Below are 24,420 nucleotides of genomic sequence, written 5' to 3' on the forward strand. Positions count from 1 at the left end.
GTCTTTTTGACCATTCTGTCTTGTTAGAAGTTATGCAAAAAGGTAATTTTTTTTTAAAGTACAATTTCTAAACAAAATAGATTATTTGTGGCCTATTAGATGGTAAAATACAGTAAAAACAAATCCATGCTGAACTTTGCAAAGTTGTAATCAGCTTTTTGTAAAGATGTTTTGAATTTGTTCTCTCCAAAACAATAAAACCAGGAATAGTGATCAGAGTGACGGTTATATTTCTGTCTGTTGCATTTTAATCTAGAATATTTGATTATTAATGTCACCAGCTGAAATGTTCAGAGTGACACCAGGAGTCTGATTCCCTGCGGGGTGTGTTCAAATGAACGTGACTCTTTGTGCTCATTGAAGTCGTAGAGTAAAAGATCTGAGTGTTAATCTGATTTGTAGACTATAATTAGCAGAGCAGAAGGCTTTTCTCTCAGCAGGAAGAGAGTGAAAGGTCCGTCCGTCACTGCTCCTCAGTGGTGTGTTCGCTGTCAGGAAGAGAAGTGGGTTTCCTCTGTTTGGATGAGCAGCATCAAGCCGGACTCTTCACATCTACAGGCGAGAGTTCAGTTGGAGGGCCAAGCTTTATATTTCTCACCTGGTGAGTCTGATTACACCTCAGCAGATCCCTAACTGTCTTCTCTATGTTCAGTCCATACAGGCTGATAAATACTCTTTGGAGTAACTATGGAGAGATGGATCATTTATGAGAGTTTTTTTAAAAGATGGAAGCCACCTTTTCCTGTCTTTGGTACAGTAGAGACCAACAACGAAGCTTTTGTCTTTGTTTCTGCATGAAGAAAATCCTAAAAAGTTTCAGTTTATTGTTAGGAATGAAGAAAAGTTCAACCTGATGCTGGTATAGATAAAGTTCAGGGGCGTATTGAAATGACTTTAATAGTTGACACAAGATTTAATTGAAAGCAAGAGTTGGAGGTTTGGTGTGTTCAGGGTTTTGGACATTTTGGAGCCTTTCAAGCGCTTTAGTGAATTACCCAAACAAGACATTGTAGCAGTTATTCAGAAAAGAGATTGTGAAAGTAGTTTCAATAAAGTTTTTATTGTGTTCAGTGTTGAAGAAGGACACCAAAACTAAAGATCTCAGAGGACAGGCAGAGGAGCCTTTCCAGGAAGCTCCTATAGGGAATATCAGTTTTCCTGATGATCTGCAGACATCCAGGCTTTGATATCCTACAACATAGTTTAGCAAAGAGTGCAAAGGTTTTGGTTATGATATAGATGTATGTTTAGCTGTTTTATCAATGAAACTGCAGAGCATTGTGGAAAATAATTTGAAAAAGGTGAATCATGTAAATAAAAGAAAGGTAGTAGACTGAGTACATGGCCCTGAGGTACTCCATGTTTGACTGACAGGCTTTTAAACAACTGGGAAGGTGAGTGAGTGACAAGAAAACCAGGTTTAATTAATTAGTGTAATCCAGTGCAATTGAGGAAGAATGTCAGCAGGGAAGGTAACATTAAAAAACAAACATGAAGGAACAAAACAGGTCGAAAACAACTAAAAAAATATCAACACAAACGAATGAACAAATTACAAAACATCAATGGAACAAAAAACAGAAACTCAAAATAACCAATTTTAGTTGTTTTCAACAAACAACAAAACTCTTGCCTTTTCCAGCATCCATTGTACAGCGCATGCAGCAGAAAAAACAGCTGACCACATGTGCAGGAGCTCAGCTTGGGTTGCTAGGTAACAGGCTGAACCCAGCTGGGGTTGTTAGGTAACGGGTTGGGCTTCGTTGGAGTAATGAAGCTTTTTGAATCGGCTCATTTTTCAGACACCAAAACACATTAACTTACAGTGGAGATACAATTGGAAGTACAAAAACATGCAAAATGGGAATTTTGCATTGTAAGTGCCCTTTAATTAATTTTGGTACTTATATATTGTCAGTACTACATATTATTTGGACTGATTTAAAACATGAAAAAACCCTAAAATAGCAGTGGACATCTGCTATTTTGAAGGCAAATTAAATCAATACTTTTTACCAAAAAAATATTAGCTCCAAACCAAATATCAGAAGATGCAGTTCAAGTCGACCAGAAGTCGGGGTCATGACTGAGATGATAATCTGTTCACCAGCAGGAACACCCGGCTCAGTTTTCCTGCTGAATCAGCTGAAAGTCTCTCTGTTTAAAGCATGAAAACATCTCGGCGCCGAACGAAGGTTGATTCGACCCAATGAAGCCAGAGTAATATGCGGAGCTCCTCACCAGCCTGGCTGCATTGATTGGTGAAATGATGTGAGCTGCTCCTCTGCAGCAGCAGCAGCAGCAGCAGCAGATTGAATGGTATTTTCACGCTTCTTTAAGCACCTTTCATTAGAACCCTCAGTGGCAGGACAGGTGAACAATCTTCTTCTACTTCTGCTTCTCCTGCAGGAGGAAGCAGTGGCTCAGAAAAAGGTCTAATTACTCTTTCATCATTGCGGAGTGGAGACCCCAGCAGGCCTGATATAACTCTGCGGTGCAGCTTTATCTTAACAAAAAGTTATGTCCACAATTTGCATGAACAAAGTTGAATATTCAGGGAAATGTGCAGCTATTCTCAGAGGTACTTTGTGAGGGTTTTCACATGAAAGGAGCTTGGTTTGTTTTCCTGCAGCAGCTCATAAATGAGCTCAGCCCGCGGGGCAAATGTCCAGAGGTTACATAAAGACAGTGTGTTTAATTAATTGGAAAACACTCTTCTTTAATAGTTATTATTCAAGTCTGAAATGTGCTCCTTGTTATCTGAGCTCAGACATAATTACCACCCCTGGGACTCCTCTGCTAAGTGTTAGCAGCGAGATTCTGCACAGAGCACATAATAATTTCAGTGATGCAAAGGTCTCCTGTTAGTTTACGCGCTGCAGTTCTCTGAATTTTATCTGTCATTGAGCAAACAGGGAAACTTCTGAGAAACAGGAACCACAAGATCTATTAATGTGTGCTTCTGATTACATCAATCATCATGTCTTGATTTTAAGTTTTTCTCTCTCAATTGTTCGGCTTAGTTAACAAAAGATGGCCAGAGGCCCATAGACTCATACATTTAGTTACCTTCTTGCTGCATCACAGTCTTTGCAGCAGACTGTAAAGACTGTTCAACTCTCAGATCACCTGAGATCTGCTCTCGATGTATCCAGATGCTTTTTACCGCTTCATTAGAGTAAGTTTAGTTACTCTGCCAATCGCTCTAAAGCTGCATCTCTACATTAATTATTTTTACACAAATCTTTGTATATATTCCGCTAATGTTAGAAAAATTCCCCCACACAATTTCACTTGACGTCACACTTCCAGTAACTTTGTAACCGACCGCCACCTTAGCAGGCAGTTGCTATGGAGTTGCTATGACAACAGTAAACAAGCTAAAGCTTAGGACTCGCTCTGGCCTTGTTCCAATCTAACTTATGAACAATATAAGTACATTAAAACTGTTACTCGATTACAGTTTTTTCAGTACTCTACCCACCTCTGTGTAAAACTAAGATAAATATCTGTGATATTTACTGTAATACTTACTGCGGAACCAGCAAAATTAGCATATAGCTTTCATCTACAAGCTAAGACAGACATGCAGTCTGTTACACGTACTTATTCTGCCAGTCGCCATAACCTTATTCACCTAACTATTTCGTACGTCCTTTCAAATGCGTTTAAAGATTGATTGTATGCCTCCATAGATTTTAGGCCGTGAAGCTCCTCCATGATGTACGCGCTCTTCGTATTTACTAGGTAGTGAAGCATAATAGGAGGCAGCTTGTCCACATTGTCTGACATGTTTTCTTTCTCCGACTCTTACTGGTTGACCCCGACAGCAGCCATATTGTTCTCCTTCTCTCGCGCGCATTGGTTAAGAGTGTCTACATATTTTTTTTGTCGGTCTGGAAGACATGGGTCTGCTATGCATTGCGCATGCGCTGGTCTGCTAAGATGTTGTGGATCACTTCCAGTTCAGAGTTGTGGGAACTATATGTTGCTTTAAGGAACTGGATTAAAATCACATCTGAATAAGTTTGTTCACGAGATAAATCATTAGGAAACATGGCACGTCATCATCCATCATCCTCCTACCTCTTCCTCTTCCTCTTGTGTTTGTCTTTTCCGCCAGTAAGGTCTGCTACCTGACAGTGTTTTAGTCCCGTTCTCAGTTTTTACACTTTTAGAAGTATAAGTTCCACCTTCCTAATCTGTGTCGGGTGAATAATGCAACTTTGTGAAGTTTTATTAGCCATTTTGCTCAGTGAATTTCTGCCTCTGCGTCTCCCCTCAGAGTTCATCTAAAATGGAAGATGTCTCTAAGCCTCCGTCACCTTCAGCTGCAGAGGCTCAGTATGACCAAGAACCGATGCCAGACCAGAATCCAAAGAGTCTTGGAGATGATCAGGACCAGAAATGTTGGCTGGTAAATCCAGAGGAAGATAATATTTGTGACAAAGTGCTTGAAGAGCATGATCCTCATCTGGATCATGAACCAGAGGTCCAGACAGAAGACAGATGTCCAACACAGACTTATGAAGAAAACTCATCAGGACAGTCAGAGTTCAGTCCAGTTGCAGAGGAGAAGATCCAGGACTGCATGGACGAAGGTGAGCAGAAACTGTAAAGCTTCACTGCAGTCACTGAGTAAATGACATAGTTTGGTTTGCAGGAGAGTTCGGTCAAACGTCCTGGCCCAGTACTCAAATCTTACCTAAAGAACAGGGAATTCTTTGTGTCAATAGGTAACTTCTCATTGGACAGAAATCACGTGTGGTGTACCCCGAGGTTCAATCCTGGGACACCTCCTCTTCAATATGCTCCCATCAGCTCAAGTTAACATAGGAAGTAAGATTAGCCATCATTACTATACAGATGTTACAAAACTCGGCAATATGATGTCACCAGATTCAAATGCTTTGGACAAATCAAAGTGTGGATGTGCTATAACCTTTTCCAGCTGAACAGAAACAAAACTGAAGTTATTATCTTTGTACCTTAAGAGAAACAATTTAGAGTCAGTGCACAGCTTCAGTTATTGCAGCTAGAAATTAGTGATCAGGCCCAAAATCTGTAATGATGGACTTAGACCTGAACCTTCAGAGACACATAAAGACAGTTACAAAGTCGGCCTCCTGTCACCTGTAGAACATTTCATTTACAGGAGTAAACCATAATTGGTTGCTGTGTCATATAAGATGTAAAGCAATTTGATCTGCCTTGTTGCTGAAAAGGTGTATAAAAATAACCTTGAAATAAGCTTGACTTTTTGGCTCAAGACCCTAATGGCCTTAGGCCTTGGTTAGCATGTTGAATTTTAAAATTTATGAAAAAACAGAGTAAGGCTGAAATGCATGATTTGTTTGTTAGGATTTAAAGAGAAAACATATTTTTCCTTCCTAAAACGCATAAAAGTTTCAACTGAACACACCTTATACCAACTGTTAAGCATTGTGTTAGGGGTTAATGGTCTGGGCTTCACCTCCTCCGTATGACCTGGAATCAAATGTGAGGCCGAAGCTCGACAGCCTCAAGCTAATAATAATAATAACTGGATTATTAATAAGACAATGGTCCTGAAAACAACAGCAAATCTATAATGGTCAAAATGGTATAAAGTACAGAATAAAGATCTAGTCAAAGTCCAAACCATTCCTGGATTGAAGTGCTCCACTGGGACCTTCAGAAAGCTGTGCAGAAACATGTGCAGGGTTCAATAAGCTCACATGGTGTCTGCGTGTCCAAAAAAGTCTGACATTTGTTTCACTAAAAATATTTTTAATTCATTTAAAAACCTATTTAGTTCACTTTAATCGAAATCTAGTCTTTCTAGACAAACTGAACTGTCTAGAAAGTTCAGTTTGTTTGGAGAGGTGTGAACGCGTACTCGAACTCTGATGCAGAACAAAAAAAGCAGGAAGTGGAATCGTAGGGTATTCTGGGTAAATAAAACCAAAACAAACGCAAGGGTCTAGTGTTAGACGGAGAAATTGCTTGTGGTCTTTTGCCAAAGAAAAAAGAGAAATCCTGCAATTGCTCAAATCTGATGCTATTCCATTTGTGTTTACATTTTGTGAAGAAAAAAGTTGCAGTCAGAATTTTCTCCAGAGGTTTTTGTGTGGATTTGTTCAGTGGTTCTTGGTGCAGCGCCACCACAGGTGAGGGGGGGAACAAATTTTTAAAGGGTTTGGTTTGTTTGACACAGTGCAGTGTGAAAGTGAACCGCAGCAGCTGAAAATGTAACAAATATGACAATTTTGTTACCCAGTCAAACCAAGTCGACCAAACTATAAAGTGTGAAAACTATAACGTCTGTAGAGAGCATTGCAAAATATGCAATCTTCTGTAAATTTCTATTGTTATACAAGTCTTAAATTTCAATCTTAATGTTTTTTAAAAGTCTTTGAAAGTCGTAGATTTGAATTGGCGTGGCCCTGCTCAATCAACACTTTAAAAAAGAGTGGGATGAAATTCCTGCTGTGAGAGACGGATGAATTCAGACAGAACGCCACAAGTTGTTGCAGCAAAGTTTTGATTTTCTCTACTTTGGTGGTGATGGGGAACCTGATGTGTGTTTTTTATAAGTGAACTTTCTGAAGACCAGTTCAGTTTACGTCTTCTAAACACATTAAAACTTTCCCCGTGCCGGAGACGAACCTGCCTTCTCAAATTAAATGAGAGGTTGAAGTTTATAGATAGTTCCTGTGGAAATAAAGCATTAATTCATAGTTTAGACTGTTTCTGCAGAGAGTTGAGCACTGAGAGCCTGGGAGGTGCGAGTCTGCAGTCGGTCAAAGTGCACCAGGAGAACCATGGCAGGAAGCTGGTTGAAGCGTGATAACACCTTTATTCTGGGAGGCATGTGCTCTTCTGCACTGTGAGCGCTGCGGCTTTAACACGAAGACCTGAGAGCCGAAACAAACGGCGAAGAGGCCTCAGAAACAAACAGAAACAGCTCAGAAAGTCGCAGCTTCACCGCAGTCACTGCTGCTCTGTTTGATGTGACAGTACCTTGCTTCAGGATCGAACATTACAAAGCTGCTGATTCAGGAACGAGAAATGAGAATCTGTGGGTCTGCCGTCAATCTGAAAGAGACAAACAAAGGCTCTGAATCCGCAACAAACATTTCTAGAAGATGCAGCCCGACCTTTGTCTCCATTCATGGGATTCTTTAAATCCAACAACATGAAGAAGTGACATAAAGTACCACGAGGATCTTTAACGGTTTCTGCTTTCTAGTATTTTTTCCTAATAAAAACATTTTGTGCATCAGTTTGGTTCCAACTGTGAAAACTATTTATATGACAACAAATTTGTGTGCATTTTTTTCTAAATAAATAGCAAAGAATATATAATCTGAGAGCAAATCAAGGCAAAAGTTTTTATTACGGTAGAGTTGAGAACTGAAATTGCAAAAATTAAATTAAATTTCATGGGTTTAAATCTGAAACTTAAATACTGATCCAGACCTGGTATTGACATTATCAATATTTTGGATCAATTTGCTCACCTCTATCAGAGACAGCAAGAACAAATGTTTTATACTGGTCGCTATGATGTTTGTAGTTTTAGTTTTCACTGGTTCAGGTCTTTCTGCTGGTGAACTTTTCCTTAAACAAGAGTAATATGCTTCCTTGAAAAGGTTAGGATAGGCCTATGGGCTAAACATGAAACACGATATTGACAGTTTTTGCACATTTTTAAATAATCAAATTTCAGTCTGCTAAGTTCTGCCTATTTTGAGCTCCTTTAAGGACCTCTTGCCACTTTAATGTGAATAAGCTGCTGCTGGCCACACCCTCAGCTCTATGTTTAAGCTCGAATGTAAAAATGCCTGAAAACCGATGCACAATTATATAACCATACATCTTTGAAAAGCAGAAGTAGAGAATCCTGCACAACCAACAAGAATGCAGCAAGTGATTTCCGCTAGCAGCCATTGTACAGCAGTAAAACCAGCTGTCAAAGCTGGAGCGCTGCTTTGGTTGCTAGGTTACTGCACTGTCCTGTCCGTTGTGACTCAACATTCAGGAAGTTTTTTAAACGGCTCATTTTTCAGACACCAAAAAACATTAACTTATTACCAATAAATGAATGGGTGATTTTTTATTTTAATGTTTGGACTATTTTTAGAAGCAGTAGAAACCTAAATAGAAGAAAAAAGTGCAATATGTGAATATGGCCTAAGAGGTCTACTTTAAACTTTGTTTCTGCCCACTTGATTTGGGATTACTGCTTCTCATTTTTATTCTAAATTCAGATGTATTTCTTTTTTTCAATGTGAAGCAGCTTGTAGTTCTTTTTTTGTTGTTGTTGCTTAAAACAGCGCCCCCTAGAGTCTCTTTGCACTTTGCATGAGCTTATGAAAACAAAATCTCTCTCAAAGTGTCATTTTTTCCCTCCCCCTCCAGTCAACCTCTGGTGTTCTTGAGTTGCTAAGTAACGGGTTGGGCCCAGCTGGGGTTGCTAGGTAACGACACAGTTCCCTTCCATTGTGGCTCAACATTCCAAAGGTTTGTGAAAAGGCTCATTTTCCAGACACCAAATAACATCGACTTGTTGCCAAAAAATTCCTGAATGTTATTTTTAAATTATTTTTTTAAATGGTTGGACTGTTTTTGTAAGCAGTAAAAACACAAAAGGAAAAAAAATTTGTGAAATGTGAATTCTGCCTAAAAGGTCCACCTTAAAACTTTGATTCTGCCCAGTTGATTAGAGATTACTGCTTCTCATTTTTATTCTAGATTCAGATTTCTTTTTATAATGTGAAACAGCTTGCAGTTTGTTTTTTATTATGCTTAAAACAGCGCCTCTTAGAGGTTCTTTGCACTTTGCTTGAGCTTATGAAAACTAAATCACACAATATTTCTCTAAAAGTGTCTTTTTCCCCACCAATCAGCCATTGGTGTGTATCAGAACCGATCAGGACCGGACCTGACGGCTGCTCCGACCAATCAGGATGAAGCTGGGGAGTCAGGTGGCGGTGTGTTGGCGCTGGTGGTCACTGAGGCGGATCAGGTGAGTCCAGAGACAGAAACGGTCTTTATTCATGAGCTGAGGGCCTCTGTTTGTTCTCAGCTCCACGTTGAGCTTTCCTCCTGCCTTTAAACGGCGTCTCTGATCAAAGCCCGGCCCTCCTGACAGCCTTTCGCTTTCTTCTTCAAAAACACTTTTCTGCTCACTTTTTATTACCTCTTCTCAGAGTCTGTGGGTTTAGGATGTAATTATACCTGTGTGCTTGTCACACGGTAGATATAAGAGACGTTGAATGTTTTCAAAACTCTTTTTTTTTGCCTGTGAACTCTTTATCGTATTTTTTTATTTCATTCTGAGCCGCGCATCCTTTCATCACCAACCCGAAGCTCGGTTCATCCTGACACTTTTATTCCTGTTTTCATCATCGTCTGTGTTAACTGCTCATCATCTGCAAACACTCACATTCAAAGCTTTATTGTAGATGACAGCAGCCATGAAATCCAGATCAGCAATTCATTCAGTGAGACACACTTCCTCCTGAACATATGGGGACATAAAACAACAATAATATAAAAAATATCACTGTTTGAGACATTCTCAGTTCTTTGTTGGTTCTGAAATTGGACGGTTTTAACCCAGATGTTTAACAGTTTAATGATTCCGGTTTCAGAGATTAAAAATTATGTTTTAATATATAAATTAGCAGATTTTTTTGTTGTTGTTTTAGGACAGATGCAATTTCTGTTTTCAGATTTAATTTTTTTTTTACATTTATGTCACTCCTATTTCTGTTTAAACTAGTCTTCCAGTTTAAACCAGTGCTGTTCTAGATTAAACCAGTGATATTCTGGATTAAACCAGTGATATTCTGGATTAAACCAGATTCCCTCCTGATTAAACCAGTGCTGTTCCATCTTAAACCACTGCTTTAATACGTGTTTAGCAAAATTTTTACTTTATGTAAAACTCATAGGCCCAAATTAGGTGAGTTGTATTAATATTTTGGGATTTTTATAAATATAAATTATAGGGCAGTAGCCCAGGGCTACTATGTTTTGGGAAGGCCCAAAGGTTTTTATTGTTAATTTTAATGAATGCGTTGTTGTTGTTTTTTAAATTGTACTTTATGTAAAACTTATAGGATCAGACTAGGTGAGTTGTATTAGTATTTTGGGATTTTTATGAATATAAATAATATTCAAGGGTTTGAAAAATTATGTAGTTGTAGTTGATTTCTTTGGAACAAATGTGGAGTTATTGGCTTGAGGACGTATTAAACCTTTATTTATCAGTTTGTACCTGCTGAAGTATATGATTACCTATTAATGTGCTCTAATTTGCATTAGTAAAATAATTTTTCCTCAGTAGTTGGGACCAAAACTGTCTCCAGTCCAGGGTCCCACATCCTTGTGAATCTGGCCCTGCACTGAACCAATGGTTCATCTCTCCATATCAAAAACACAAAATCTTACCAAGTATTTTTGTTTAGTTATTTTATATTAGTAATTTTTTAACATGTCGGTATCAATCCAGTAAAAAAACCCAGGCAATCAATATTTGTTTTCATCTTCTTGTCATTTGTCTCATTTTCTTTCCGAATGTATCGAAACAGTAGAGAAATATATATAATATTGGTAAATATTGATATCTGCCAAATGTTTTATATCGGTGCATCCCCAGTTAATTATATGAATTACTGCCATTTACATCCTTAAAATACCAACATTTCCACTTAACTTTATATTTTGGTCCATCTGATGATGTAATTTCTAAATATAATAATTATTAATTCTAATAATGATTGATCATTTCATCAGTTACTCAGTACTTTCAGTAGACTTCTTACCAAATACTTTTTAGTCTTCAATATTTCTTAGATGAAGTAGTGACACTCTGAGGTGAGTTCAATGTCTATGAACACCTCTGGCCTTATTTCAAGTCAACTAAGATATTTGGACCTAAGTACTTGGTATTTGCAGTGTGGAGTCCTGGATGGTTTCCTGCAGAGGGAGTAAAAGTTTGTTTTGGTGACTCGGCGCAGGCCCAGAAGCAGGTTTATCCCTTTGTGGACCTGATAGGGACAGACCTGCAGCATTTCCTCCGCTGCTGAATCGCTGCGCTGAGTGGAAGGAAGTGGTCGGCACCGCCTCTGATGGAGGAGGGAAGGAAGACGTGTGAGAGAGTTTCTAATATACTTCCACGCTTCCTCGCTGAAGTGAAGCACCTCCAAATAAGTTTCCTCTGCAGCTCGGTGGCACACGGCGCAGGAGCACTTCAACCAAATTGACTTTACTGATGTGAATTATGAAGATACTGATATCATGCATAAAGTTATTTCGCCCTCAGTAGAATTCAAATAAGTCCTCCCTGAGATGGTGATATGGGAACTAATATGAATGCAAATAGGATTAGGCTCCTGCATTAGTGTCTGATAAACAATTTACAGGCTTGAATGTTCACTGGGGGTTCGCTTTCTCTGCTGTTTGGGGAAAGAGGCAAGGAGGGAGGGGCCCTCATCACCTTATCAGGGTTAACCCTCCATCATCTGCTGCTGTTAGCCTTCACCATGCTGCCGCTGCTGCAGCTGCAGGCGCAGGAAAATAATGAAGACAAATCTAAATGCAGCTAATTATTGGAGAGGTCTTCACAGGCCGCATGAAGCTGGATTCTTCCCGTTTAAATCAGTTTTAATCTGTCCTGAAGGGGGGGAAACGCTGACAGAGGACGAGTTGAAAAATGAAATAAAAACATCACTGCGAGGAAACAGACGTTATAACAAAGGACTGCAAGCAGGGTTTGAACAACATGTGAATCTGCAGCAGGTCTCTTTCTGATCAAACAGCGACAGGAAGTGAACAGAATGACATCAAGGATGGCTCACCAGCTGCAGACAAACTGAAGGGGCTGTGGTCGTATTAAACCCCTTTTTATCGTCACCTCTGCTTCCTGTTTGTCTGCAGAGTCAATATGTCGCGCCACACCATGCTTTCTTCCTATTTCTGAGGTTTTATGTCTGAAGACAAACAAAAGGATCAGTCAAGCATCAACAGGAAATTTCAACCATCACTGCAAAAACAAAATCTTACAAAGTATTTTTGGTCTAGTTTCTAGTGCAAATATCTAGAAACTAACTTAGAAAACTAACTTAGAAGTAACATTTCTGCAAGATACAGGAGCTTGCTGTAAGTGAATAATTCCACAATGTTGATGAAAAGTACTAGCTATATGGGAAATAATCCATCAGTTTGTAGATAGAAAAGGGCAGTAAATTTCCGTCAAAAAATACTCACGAGTTATGAGATTAATCTCAGAAATTTTCTAGAAAAAAACTTTGACATTTTCTGAGTTTCCAAAGTCCGAAAATCTTTTACTTTGAAACTTTGATATTTCCACGTTTCTAGCCACAAGATTAACCACAAATGTGTTTTTTAAGCAAATTTTTGACTTTTGAAAATTCAGAAATTTCCTTGTCTTTAATATAGATTTTCTTAAATTCATTTGAAAATTTCTGAGATTGTTTCCAACCAGTTTTTGACTTCTCAAACCCAGAGATTTCCTTTTTTATTTGTTTATTTCTGAGATTAATTTAAAAGGTTTTATTGGGGAAATTTACTCCTCCCTTTTTTGTCTATCTACAATGACCCTGACATGCTGTAAATAATATTGCATAAGAAAGGGTAACATGACAAATCTGCATTATGTACCATTTTTTAAATCAAAATCGATAACTAAAATAATTGTTAGTTGAAGACACTGTATGGCGCATTGGTTTCTCCTCATTTCTGGTTCAAATCAAATCAAGTTAAGGTTCAGTTTATGAAGCACACAGAGATAAACTTGTTTTTCTCATGGATGTCTGACATTGCTAGTAGCCCCACTATTTATGCCGCTAAGTAGAGTTTCCTCACATACCAGAACGTTGTTTCGGAAGCGGCTGAAGCTGCACCGAGTCCGGATTAAAAATCTTATTTGAAATGCAAAGTAGTGTCATTACTGTTTACAGTAACCGCCATGTAAACCTGGAAGTAATTAGCTGGAATCAGAATGATAGGTGCGATGTTTCTTTTCTCGGGCCTTCCCGGTGAGGCTCTGTGGACCTGAGTGGGAGTTTGTGTGATAATTAGCCCCCCTGGGACTGCCGTCCTCAACAGTTAAAGGACAATCACAGCTTTGTGAGATGTTAAACTGCAGCTGCTGGCGTTTGCTGCCGACTGAGGCCTAATTGGACCGAACAGGCCTCGGCCTCCTGTGATGGTGAGCGCCGCGTTCTGTCACAGGCACGCGGACATTTTGTGGAGCACCAGACACGCTAATATGCTAATATGCTAATCTTAAAGCTACTTGAGATGGACTATGAAGGTTCTGTGTCACCGACGTTCAACACGTAAAATATTGCTTTTTGTAAATAATGCACTCTGTCATTCCTCCAGACGACTGTATTCAGACTTTAGTGATTTAAAATCTGTTATAGTTAAAGTTAAAGGAAAATAAAGGACCGTTTGAAACTGATTATTATGAAGCTAGCAATGCCAAAGCTGCACAATATTTTTGCGGAGTTGGATAGTAACTAGTTACATTTACTTTTAGTAGTATTTCTACTGCGCCGTATTTTTTACGTTTACTTGAGTAATATTATTACGAAGTATCGTTACTCTTGAGTAAAATTTCCGGATACTTTTCCCACTGAGTTACTGAACTTGATTTAACCAAAATTTCACCAGACCTGCAGTTTTTGTCAATTTCTTAAGTTTTATATAAAAATAAATAGATTTGGATTTTTTTGGCAATTATATTATTTATATTTATATTCCCTCATAATTTTATATTTTGGTCCATTTGACGTAATTTTTAAATATTAAAAGATTGATGTTTTGATCTGTTACTCGGTATTTGAGTCCCCTTTTTACCGAATCCTTTCCTCACTCTTTATTGAGTAATTTTTCAATAAATTAAAGAGTGGATGGCTACTCTTTACTTGTACCTGAGGAGATAAATGTTGACATATTGCTACTCTTACTTGAGTAAAGTTTTTGGGTACTCTACCCATCTCTGATTGTTAACATGTTTATCTGACTGAGTCTGAGGTTGGGTTAGGTCGGTTCACCTTACACACGCCAGAAAAACCTCCAGCTTTGGGTCTAAACCTTCAGAATGCAGCAGAAAATTCCACTGGTTCCTTGAAAAGACGCCTTTAGTGGAAACAAACCCTCATTTTACACATTGATGTTAATCAGAACTAGTTAATCATTTTACAGTGTAGCTCTGACATGAATCTGTCTCATTTCTCCAGGCTTGTCGATCAGCAGCAGTTCCTCAGAGAGCAGCAAGGCCTCCGGACCTGGTGATCCCTGCAGCCATTAGTGTGAGCAATCTGATCTCTGGCGGCGATGGAGGAGACGCAAACTTCTGTGACCTCCCGTCTCCAAGGAGCGATTCCTGCTCTGTGACCAGCGAGCTGAACATCTCCAGGAGGGTGAGTGGAGTAAAACGGCATCAATCACATGTTCATATGAGAGTGTGTGTCTATCATTGCCCCGATATGTCCAGCTGTAACTTCCAAATCGAGTTGGAAAACCCTGTAAATCGATTAGATCCCCTGGTCAGTGGGTTCGCACCATGGTGAACAACATTTTCAAGAGAGCTGGAAATTATGGTGTTTATCCAGGTCATTGAATGCAGCTTTTTTTGTGTGATGGCGTTCAAAGCAGCATTTGATGACTCAGATAAACGGCATGATTCTCAGTGTTGAGAATGTATTTTTATAAAGGCATAAAAAGCCCCATTTTGACAGAATTTTCACCATATTTTGTGGAGTCCTAAGCCATAAACCAGCGTTTTTTGTGTGACGTTTTATCTAGATCCATGGTAAAAATGGTGATTTATGGCACAGTTGATTCTGCTTGGACTCAGATTTGAAGTTGCTTTCTTCTTCTTGAGTTTATTGGCGATTGGCAAACAACTATTTCATGAACATTATCTGACCTACTGGTGAGAAATGTAGGTCAGAATAGCAATATTGTGTAAATATGCTTAAAAATTATGCGAAAATTATGCATGTTGTCTTTTTTTCATAAGAAAATAGAATTATTGACATACACTTTGCATCAGTTTTAATACAACACTATCATGTTTTAAATTTGTACTCTATTAGTGTTATCGTGCTTTTATTTTCAGATATTTTGCTGCTCAAAATATGAACGCATAGCACCATGGCTTTTCATATTGGTAGGAAAAAAATATATATAGTTATACATAAATTTATTAATAGGTTTCCCAATTAATTATGTACCTACTACTTATTACTAAATCAGTATGGAAATATTTAAATCAACATTGAATCAAATATCACACCACCATTTACAATTCCTAACTCCACCTTCTGAACCAATGAGAAGGAGGCAAAGTCACACCATTAGTTTTTAGACGATATGTGATGCTGGAAAATATGCCATTAATGTACAAAACAGCTTTCCATAGACCTATCCATTAGGTTTATTCTGCATCAGAATCTCCAGGGAGATGCAACCTTATTCATGTCTGAACAGACGCCTCAGATGTTAACGGGTCAAACTTATGGATCGAGGCCAAATAAAAAAAAGAAGCTGAATCATCTCTATTATAGTCCTGTAATTTTCCCCTCAGTTTCATTTATTGGTTTGTGAACGACCCTCTCTGTTGGTGTCAGCAAACACGTGTTGAGTTCAGGCTGAGTTTGAATCTCCAGCTGATTTACATGTGAATCTCATCCTGCCGGGTATCAGAGACCTAAATGGGCCCCGCCGTGTCGAGACGAACCTCTGAACTGAACAACGGCTGCCGTCCCTCTCAACAAAACGCTCATGTTCCACTTTTATCACCGTCTCCGCGGAGGGGTCACCGGGGCAACGACGAGCCCGCCGAATGACGCTGTACCGTAATCATAATTCCTTTGACCCCCTCTGCCCCCCGAAGTCTCTGACAACGAGGGCCACGCTGCAGAACAGAAGGCGGCGGTGGCTCCAAAATGGCTTTTTCATCAGAAACAATCAAGCGGCGGCGGCGGAGAATGAGAGAGCAGATTACATAAGGCCGGGCTCCCCATCGACAGATAAGACGCTGCAGCGCTGTGGGTATCAGTCTCATTAAAACTGCCTCACTCACACTCGCCGCCTCTCAATCCGTCCATTAGCAAAACACGATTGTTGGGAAATCTCAATTAATATGATAATGAGGGGAGAGATTTCATCACTGGAAGGGAGCTGCTGGTTTTACTGGTTCCAGTTTCGTGTGATGCTCAGAGTCCTGCTGTAAGGACCGAAGTTTGAGCTTTTCCAGCTCAAGATCTTCAAGAGTTTATAGCGCCACATGGACAGGGATTATTCTGGGAAGCAATAGTTATTTACGATATGTAGTTGTGTTCATAAATGTTCTTATTCAGAATAATAAGTGGCATTAAAGCTGCAGGATGTAAATTTTATAAAACTTTTTTTTTTTTTTACATATTTCTTGAAGCTGTCACCATGTCATGATACTTTGGTATGAGACAGATAATCTGGAAAAAAAATCTAACTCCTCTGCAGCTCAGGTGGAAGGTAGAGGAGATCGATCTTTTCACAGATTATTTGTCTCATACTGTCATGACATGGTGACAGTTTTAACAAATATGTAAAAAAAACCCAAATATTTTATTTAAAAGTTGCGTACTGCAGCTTTAATACATAAAGGTAAAGTAGAAAGCTTAGAACAGTTCTGCAACTAACAGTTATTTTAGTAATTGATTTATTATATGAATTATTCTGACAATTAATTGATTAATCAAATAAAAAAAAATTTCTGTTTCTGCAGCTTCACTCTTCAGCTCCCTCCTCTAAGCCTTATTGCTTCCAGGTCTGGATATCCTTGAATTCATTTTCATGTGTGCTTCGGTCTAGGGCTGCGACTAATGATTATTTTAGCTGTTGATTAATCAATTAATCATATAAAATCATATAAAATAACTGCTTCATTCTGCAGATTGTTCATTTAGATGTGGCTGTCAGGTGAGTTACTTCTTTTAAAGCTGACAGCTGAATCCTGTGGATATGATTTCTCAAAGTTTAAAGCACAGGAGCATTTCTTTGCTGCGCTAACAGCTTGATCATGCTCTGTGGCCTCCACCACTTTTGGCGCCTTCACTTCCCAGCATGCCTCAGTCTCAGGTTAAAACTCCACACATGCTGCTGTTTTTTCCCTCGCTCAAAGACGCTGACATGGGAGGAGTTGTCTTCTCTGATCACTGAGGAAACAGACGTGAACGGAGACAGCTGCGTTCCTGCTGCACTCTATGAAGTAAAGAAGCAGAGTTAAAGATCCTGCAGAGGTCATGGAGGAGATCAGCAGCTCAAACTGTCAGCAGGGACTCAGCTGCAATGAAAGAGAGGCAGAGACAGAGGAAGACAAGCCTTCAAGAGAAGTAAAGGCACAAACCTCGAAAATGAGTCACTTCTCATTTCTTTATACTCCAAATGAAACAGTTTGACAGACATGAAATGATGTCTTAACACCATAAAGCAGCAGTGTCCAAACTTTTTGTCACATGGGTCAAAATGATCAAGTCAAAAGGAATATTTTAGACAAGCATAAGCAGACAATTCTAATTGAACAAGAGGAAACGGACTTAAAGAAGTCTGTTTTTTTGTTATGAAAGAGAAATCATTGTAGATTCAAAACTTAAAAAGAGTTCCACATCATTAAAAGACAGACATCCAGATTGCAAAATAAAGAAAAAAATGCAGCTTACTCCCAGCAATATAGGTGTGATGTGGGTCACTCTCTTGTGAAAAATGTTTGCTGTATTAACTGAGGGTCAAAGGTGACCTGTGATACTTCCTTGAACAGGTTAGAATATGTCTGTGGAATACACAAAACATGTTCATTACATATTATTTTTGCACAAAGTAATTCTTAGATAATGAGATTTTAATCTAGTCAGTTCTACGTATTTTGAGATCAATTCAGAATGAGCTGTTTTAGGGCATCTGATCACTTTAAATCCAAATAAACTGCTGCTGGCCAAACCCCCTCACCTCAATGTTTACTCTACTATGTGAAAATGGCTGCAAACAGAGGTGCAATTATACAACCAAATATCTTTGAAAAGCTGAAGTAGAGCCTCCTTCACAACCAACAAAAATGCAACAACTGATTTCTGGATGGTAAATCAACAACAAAACACTTGTCTTTTCTAGTAGCCATTGTACAGCGCGTAGAGCAGTAAAATCAGCTGACCTAATGGGCTGGACTCGACTGGGGTTGCTAGGTAACGGCGCTGTGTGACTTAACAATTGGAAGGTTTTTGAAACGGCTCTTTTCCAGACACCAAAAAACATAAACATTTTGTCAAAAGCAGGTCAAAAAGCAGGTGTTTTGTTTTTAAGTGCTATGGTTGTTTTTAGAAGCAGTAGAAACCTATACAGAAATATATATTATTCAAAAAGTGAATTTTGCATAATAGATCCCCTTTAAAAATCAGAATTTGCTACATACCATAGTTTCCCCACTCATATAATTTTTTAAAATCAGTTCTCCATTCTTTATTCAATCTTTACAATAATCAGAGACCAGAAATCTGCACCTCATTTTTCTGTGCATCATAAGAAGAGCCTGGAGATCCTCAGATGATACAGTCACGACTTATATACCTTCAGATGTCTGCGCCAACATCTCTATGTTTAAGAAGTTTGATTTAACCTCCTCAAACTTCACTTTCACTAAACGATGGGTGAAACTCCACCTTCCCCGCTCCTAATGACCTTCAGGGAAGTGGGATTATGGAGTCTCTTCAAGTCATAAAGCTTAGTCCTGTGTCAGTGGAGCGGACTTCATCGGAGGCTTTAATATGTTTTGATCCGGCTCTCTGGACTGTGGAGGAACGTCTCAGTTTCAGACCCGCCGAGTTGTGAAAAAACGTGAATTAATGACGAATGTCCGGCAACGAGCTTCTCCTCATCATCACGATGAGATGAGTCTGCCTCTGATGGTGGTGCAGGATCGAACGCCATCTGGGGATTTGATGAGCGGACTCAGGTTGTTGCAGGATGATTTTAAGCCTTTCTAACAGGAAGAATCAACAAGTTCAGCGCTAATTATTATCTATTTAGGGTAATTATGAGTGTTTACATTTAGATCTGTGGAGGTTTTCATAGAACGCATCAAAACAAACCAACTACAGCAAACAAGCTCAAATATTTAACACAAATTAAAGGTTTATTAAATATAAATCTAAAATATTTAATAACAATAACACATTTTATTTGTAATGTCCTTTTAATCTTGAGATCTTAAAGGGCCTAAAATAACACAAGCAATTACATTTGATAGAAAATAAGAGGTTAAAATAAACATCTAAGAAGGTGAAACATATTTGCTAAAATGTTTTTGTTTCATAAGACCCGCCTTAAAACAGTTTTAGTACACCTGAAAAGGGACATACCGTACATATTATATATATTATAGTAATTCAACAATTAAAAAAAATTGGACCCTGGTCGTAATACTCCAAATGTACAACTCAGAAGAAGTGATAGAAATAAAAACCTTTTTTTGAACATATTTCCTGACATTTGTAATTTCTGTTTTAGGAAAGAAAGCGAGAAACAAAAAAAGATTGAAAATGGAAATCTGAAATTGTATTTTTAAACCATACACTGCAAAAACAGTATTTTTTGTCTAGTTTTTAGTAAAAATATTTTACTATACTTGAAATAAGACAAATCTAACTTACATCTAACTTTCCAGCAAGATACAGTCAATTGTTTTAAGTCAATATAGTGATGATAGCATTAAAAGGTTCAAGTTCAATGGGAAAAATGTCTTGCTGTAAGTGAAAATGTCTGCAGGTGAAAATAGTACTTTCTACCAATATTTAAGAATTACTGACTCAAAACAAGCTACTACTTCTTCCTGAAATTGTAAATTAAATTTGTCTCATTTCTAGTCTGAGATATTTGCACTAGAAACTAGACCAAAATACTTGGGAAATTTTTTTGTTTTTGCAGTGTAGTCATGTGTCTTTATTCAAAGAAAACAAGTAAAAACAAAACTTTAAAGGTCATGTCAGCCTAAAATGGAAACATCGTCAGATAAAACTCTCCCTTCTAAATGTTGCGTCTCATCCTCCATCGTTTTGCACCTCGACCCCTCAGGTTTTACCTCCCTTTGCTCCTTTTCCTGCTCTGCAGGGCTTCAGCGCCCGGCAGCACCTTGTAAACGCCAACAATTAGGACAGGCTATTGGCATACAAGAGAGCAACTCCTGGATGGTGATGAAGAGGAGGCAGCAGGGGGGTCTGACAGAAGATCTGAGGAGGGGGGAGGAGAAACCAGCCGGCTGTGTTTTGACAGGATGGGGAAAAGCTTTTGTTATGCAAAACGGAGGAAAAACTGGAGATGATTCCTGTCTCCTCCGAACTGACGGAGCTGAATTTAACATGGAGTCAGATCTGCGGGAGCTACCATGCCTCGTGAGGGGACTCTCACCAACCACAGCAGCTGACTGCACACGGTTTACTCTACTGAGTGTGAAGAAGCACATTTAGGGGGCGTTCACACCAGCACTGTTTAGTCCGCTTTAATCAAACGCTGCTTGGTTTTTCTAGAACGTCTGGTTTGTTCAGGAAGGTCTGAATCCACAATCAAACTCTGATGTGGACCAAAAAAAGTGAACTCTTGACTATCGGGTGTGAAAAAATCCCCTAAAGGCTCGGTTCGATTGGACCGAGCCTAGCAACATTTGTTACATTTTCAGCTGCTGTAGTTCACTTTCACACTGCTCTGTGTCAAACAATCCCAATCCTTTGAAAAACCTGTTCCCCTCCTTGCCTGTGGGGGCACTGCACCAAGAACCACTGAAGGAAACGACACAAAAACTTCAGAAGAAGACACTGAGCGCAACTTCCTTCTTCTCAAAATGTAACAAAAATAGAACGGCGTCATATTTTAGCGGTTGTAGAAAACCACAAATCATTTCTCCTGCCAGCGCTAGACTTGCAGATTTGTTTTGTTGTATTTACCCAGAATGCCATGCGCTATAGTTTGATTCCTGCTTTTGAAGCAACCTCAGATCTACTTGGCGTTCACATGCATTCAAACTGATCTACAGTTCACTTTAATCAAACCAAGGCTGAGTATTGCAGGCCAAAGTTCACTTTTTTGGTCAGCAATAGAGTTAAATTGCATATTCACACCTACTCAAACAAACCGGACTCTCTAAACAAACAAGCTGGAGGTCAATTTAGACTAGGGCTGGGTGATAAATTGATCTTTTTTATTAATTGAATTATTAGTTTTTGAAGATTTAATTCCTACTTCTGTGAATGTTTTCCCCAAATAAAACCACATAAATCATCTCTTTCTTCAGATAAAAACTTATAAACTGAAATCTTCTCAGCAAGCATTAATTCAGCAACTGTGGACGTCCAAATTCTTGTTTTCTTACCTTTAGTTCACCTCTTAAACGAGCCACAATCATTTAGTGAGACACCTCACTGAGACTGTGTTGGATTACTAATGAGGTAGAAGAAGAGCAGCTTCCTCCTCCTCCTCCTCTTCGTCTCCTGGGACTCCCTCCTCAGCAACACACCAACACAGTTAACGTCCATCATATCACCGGGACGCTGCAGGAAAGAGGCGATTGTTTCCCCCAACAATCCTCTTAGGGATTCTGTTCCAGATATTCATGTTTCACATCATCATCAACACCAAAAATAAGAGGCTTCAGCTCATATCTTAAAACCAACCCAAGCAATGAGAAGAACAGCGAGTACGAGTCATTATTCTGGATCAAATCAACAATTGAAAATAACAAAAGAACAATTAAACCAATAAAACTGAACAAAATCACCTAGAACTAGACAGACACTTCCTAAATGTTTTAACTAAATTTATAACTGAAACCAATTCTAATCTAGACTGGAAACTAGTCTAAATCCAGATGTTAAAAAAACTGTTGCCATGGTGGACTCAAAATGACAAACCAAAAATTAAAACCGGTCCAAAACTAATCCTGGTTCAAAATGAAAACCAAGAAGACCAACACCCATGTTACAAACCAGTACCAAACATCCATTAAACTTCATCACCGACTTTTAGAATTTGCCTCAAACAGGAATATAAAATCTGAATAAAATTACCCACATTTTCCAAAACAGTAGAAAGACAAATTTGGGTTCAAAACAGTTTGAGGTATGTCCAAAAGTTTACTCCCAATATCACAAATTGGTAGTAAACTCCATAAAACAAACGCAACAACAAACCATGTCAAACCAAACCATAAGCTGCTCCAAAACCAGTTCCCTCTCAAATTTTTAAACCTGTACAAAAAACAATAAAAAATGTAATGAAAGATTTGTTCAGAATGTGTACAAATATGTACAGCAGTACTAAACATCAATAACTTTCACCCCAAAGCAATCAGAGTTGAAACCTCACAAAAAATAAAAGTGAAATAAAAACAAAATACCATATTACAGCCCAAAATCAGTTAAAGAACTCATGAAAGCAGTCAAAATTTAAAAAAGATATTTAAAAAAAATAATTTGTGATAACCGAAACAAAATCATTGTACAAGAATATATACTTATATTTGTTATTGTTTTTGAACCAAAATATTTTATTGAATGATGAGAAATTTTAGCATTTTAGGGAAAAACTTCAAAATTTGAAAAGCAGAGGAACTTATTCAATTTCTGTTGGTTTTATTTTGTCATCAATGTTTTGCTACTGCTTTGGAGAAAATCAGGAAAATATTTTTTTTAAAAATGCATAACATTGAAAAACAGTTTGAACATTTAAATTTCATCCTGGTATTCTGCATTGATGTCAGCTCAGAGGCCTCCGCACCAGCAGGGGGCCCCCAAGCACACTAGTAATCACAAAGATTTGGTTTATAGATGTACGATTAGGAGGTCAGTATCACTTGAAGGAAAAATGAACCTTGTTTGACATTTTTATCCTCATTTAAAAACTTATTTTTACATGAGTTTGTTATTCCAAGTGTTGTACATCAACAGCCATCAGTTTTATATTATGTTGTAATCTTTCCCATAATAATAATTATAATTATTATAATAATCTCAGATGTATAATGCACATTTATTTCATTTATGGATGAAATAAAGCCGATATTAACTGAGCTGTGTTGATCAATCATAGGTCATGTAACGTAGAGTCGGCTCTGGTTTAATGTATTTATTGACAGTAAAATGTCAAAAACCAGTTCAAAACCGGTTTAAAAACAAACTGTCAATGTGTAAAATGTCAACGTGTTTTTAAAGAAAGCCATGAATCAGATTAAATGTTTTGGTGGGGTTGATGTTTTGCAGAGTGAAGAGGACGATACGAGGAGTGTCACTGCTTCGTCTGTCATGGTGAGTTTAAGAGAAACAGTGTGTGTTTGTGTGTGTTTGTAATCATTTAAATGATCTATTTACAGTCTTTTCTGGTATGTTCAACAATCTCCTGAAGACAAAAACCGCACATAATCAATCGGTTTTCTGTGTTACTAAGATAATACTTCATCTCCGTATTTGTATACTAAGATGTAAATATCTTAGCATATTTGAAAGTCTATTTTTGAGTGAAAATATGTTTGTGCCACAATTAATTATGAAATCAAGGTAAAAGCCAACAACAGAGAAGGCTATCTAAAGAAAAATTCTTGGTGTTATTAACATTTTCCATTTAAAAAGATGTAAACTAGCCACATAAAAGCTCATCCTAAAAAAATTACAGAAAATGTTAGTACCAATTAGTACCATTCTAACTGTGGTTTGGGGCCAAACAAAATTAATTCAAGGACCACAAATGGCCCCTGCACCTCACTTTGGAGAGCCCTTGGTAAGGTTTGGGACTAAGACGTAAAGTGAGGTTTATGGTGAGGCATGTTAATGTTAATTGTTAGGTATAGAGAATAGTAAAGGTTATTGAAATGAATGAATGAATTGAAACAATGCAGAGTCTTTGTAAAGATAGAAAGATGTAATGTGTGTGTGTTTGTGTGTGTGTGTGTGTGTGTGCTTGTGTGTAGGGGTGAACCCTGCAGTGTAAATGTTTGCTGAGCATCGTTTAGCCGCCGGCTTCCAAACAAGCTGCCCCCAAACCGTTCCCATGACGATACCCCGTAATCACCGGCGTCTGGGACGCAGGCCGGCTGCTCATTGGCTGCGACAGCCTCCCACTGCTGTCAGACTGGAACCAGCAGGGTAACTGGAAATGAGCGGAGGTCGGCTCTGGAACCTGCTGCTGTTCAGTCAGAGAGCCGACTGCTTCTGTTACCTCACTGCAAAAACACAAAGTATTACCAAGTATTTTCATATAGCTTATACTGCAATATTCCTTAGTTTTGTCTTATTTCAAGTATACTACCTTACTTCCAGCAAGAATAGGAGCTCTTTAAGTCAATAATTCATTAATACTGATGAAAAGGTATTAGTTCCA

The 24,420-nt window shown here is 38.4% G+C and overlaps 1 protein-coding gene across 1 annotated transcript; it reads left to right on the forward strand.

The window, feature by feature from the left end:
* The first annotated feature begins 475 nt into the window (after positions 1–475).
* On the forward strand, positions 476–24,413 carry LOC111606062. The gene is made up of 6 exons (XM_023325796.1): positions 476–601; positions 4,286–4,601; positions 8,892–9,010; positions 14,259–14,441; positions 23,307–23,351; positions 24,011–24,413. Exons 2-6 carry the CDS (start codon positions 4,298–4,300, stop codon positions 24,014–24,016), a joined length of 657 nt encoding a protein of 218 aa, XP_023181564.1. The 5' UTR covers positions 476–601; positions 4,286–4,297; the 3' UTR covers positions 24,017–24,413.
* The last annotated feature ends 7 nt before the right edge of the window (positions 24,414–24,420 follow it).

This window comes from Xiphophorus maculatus, chromosome 2 (assembly GCF_002775205.1).
Source record: "Xiphophorus maculatus strain JP 163 A chromosome 2, X_maculatus-5.0-male, whole genome shotgun sequence".
In the NCBI taxonomy this organism is placed as follows: domain Eukaryota; kingdom Metazoa; phylum Chordata; class Actinopteri; order Cyprinodontiformes; family Poeciliidae; genus Xiphophorus; species Xiphophorus maculatus.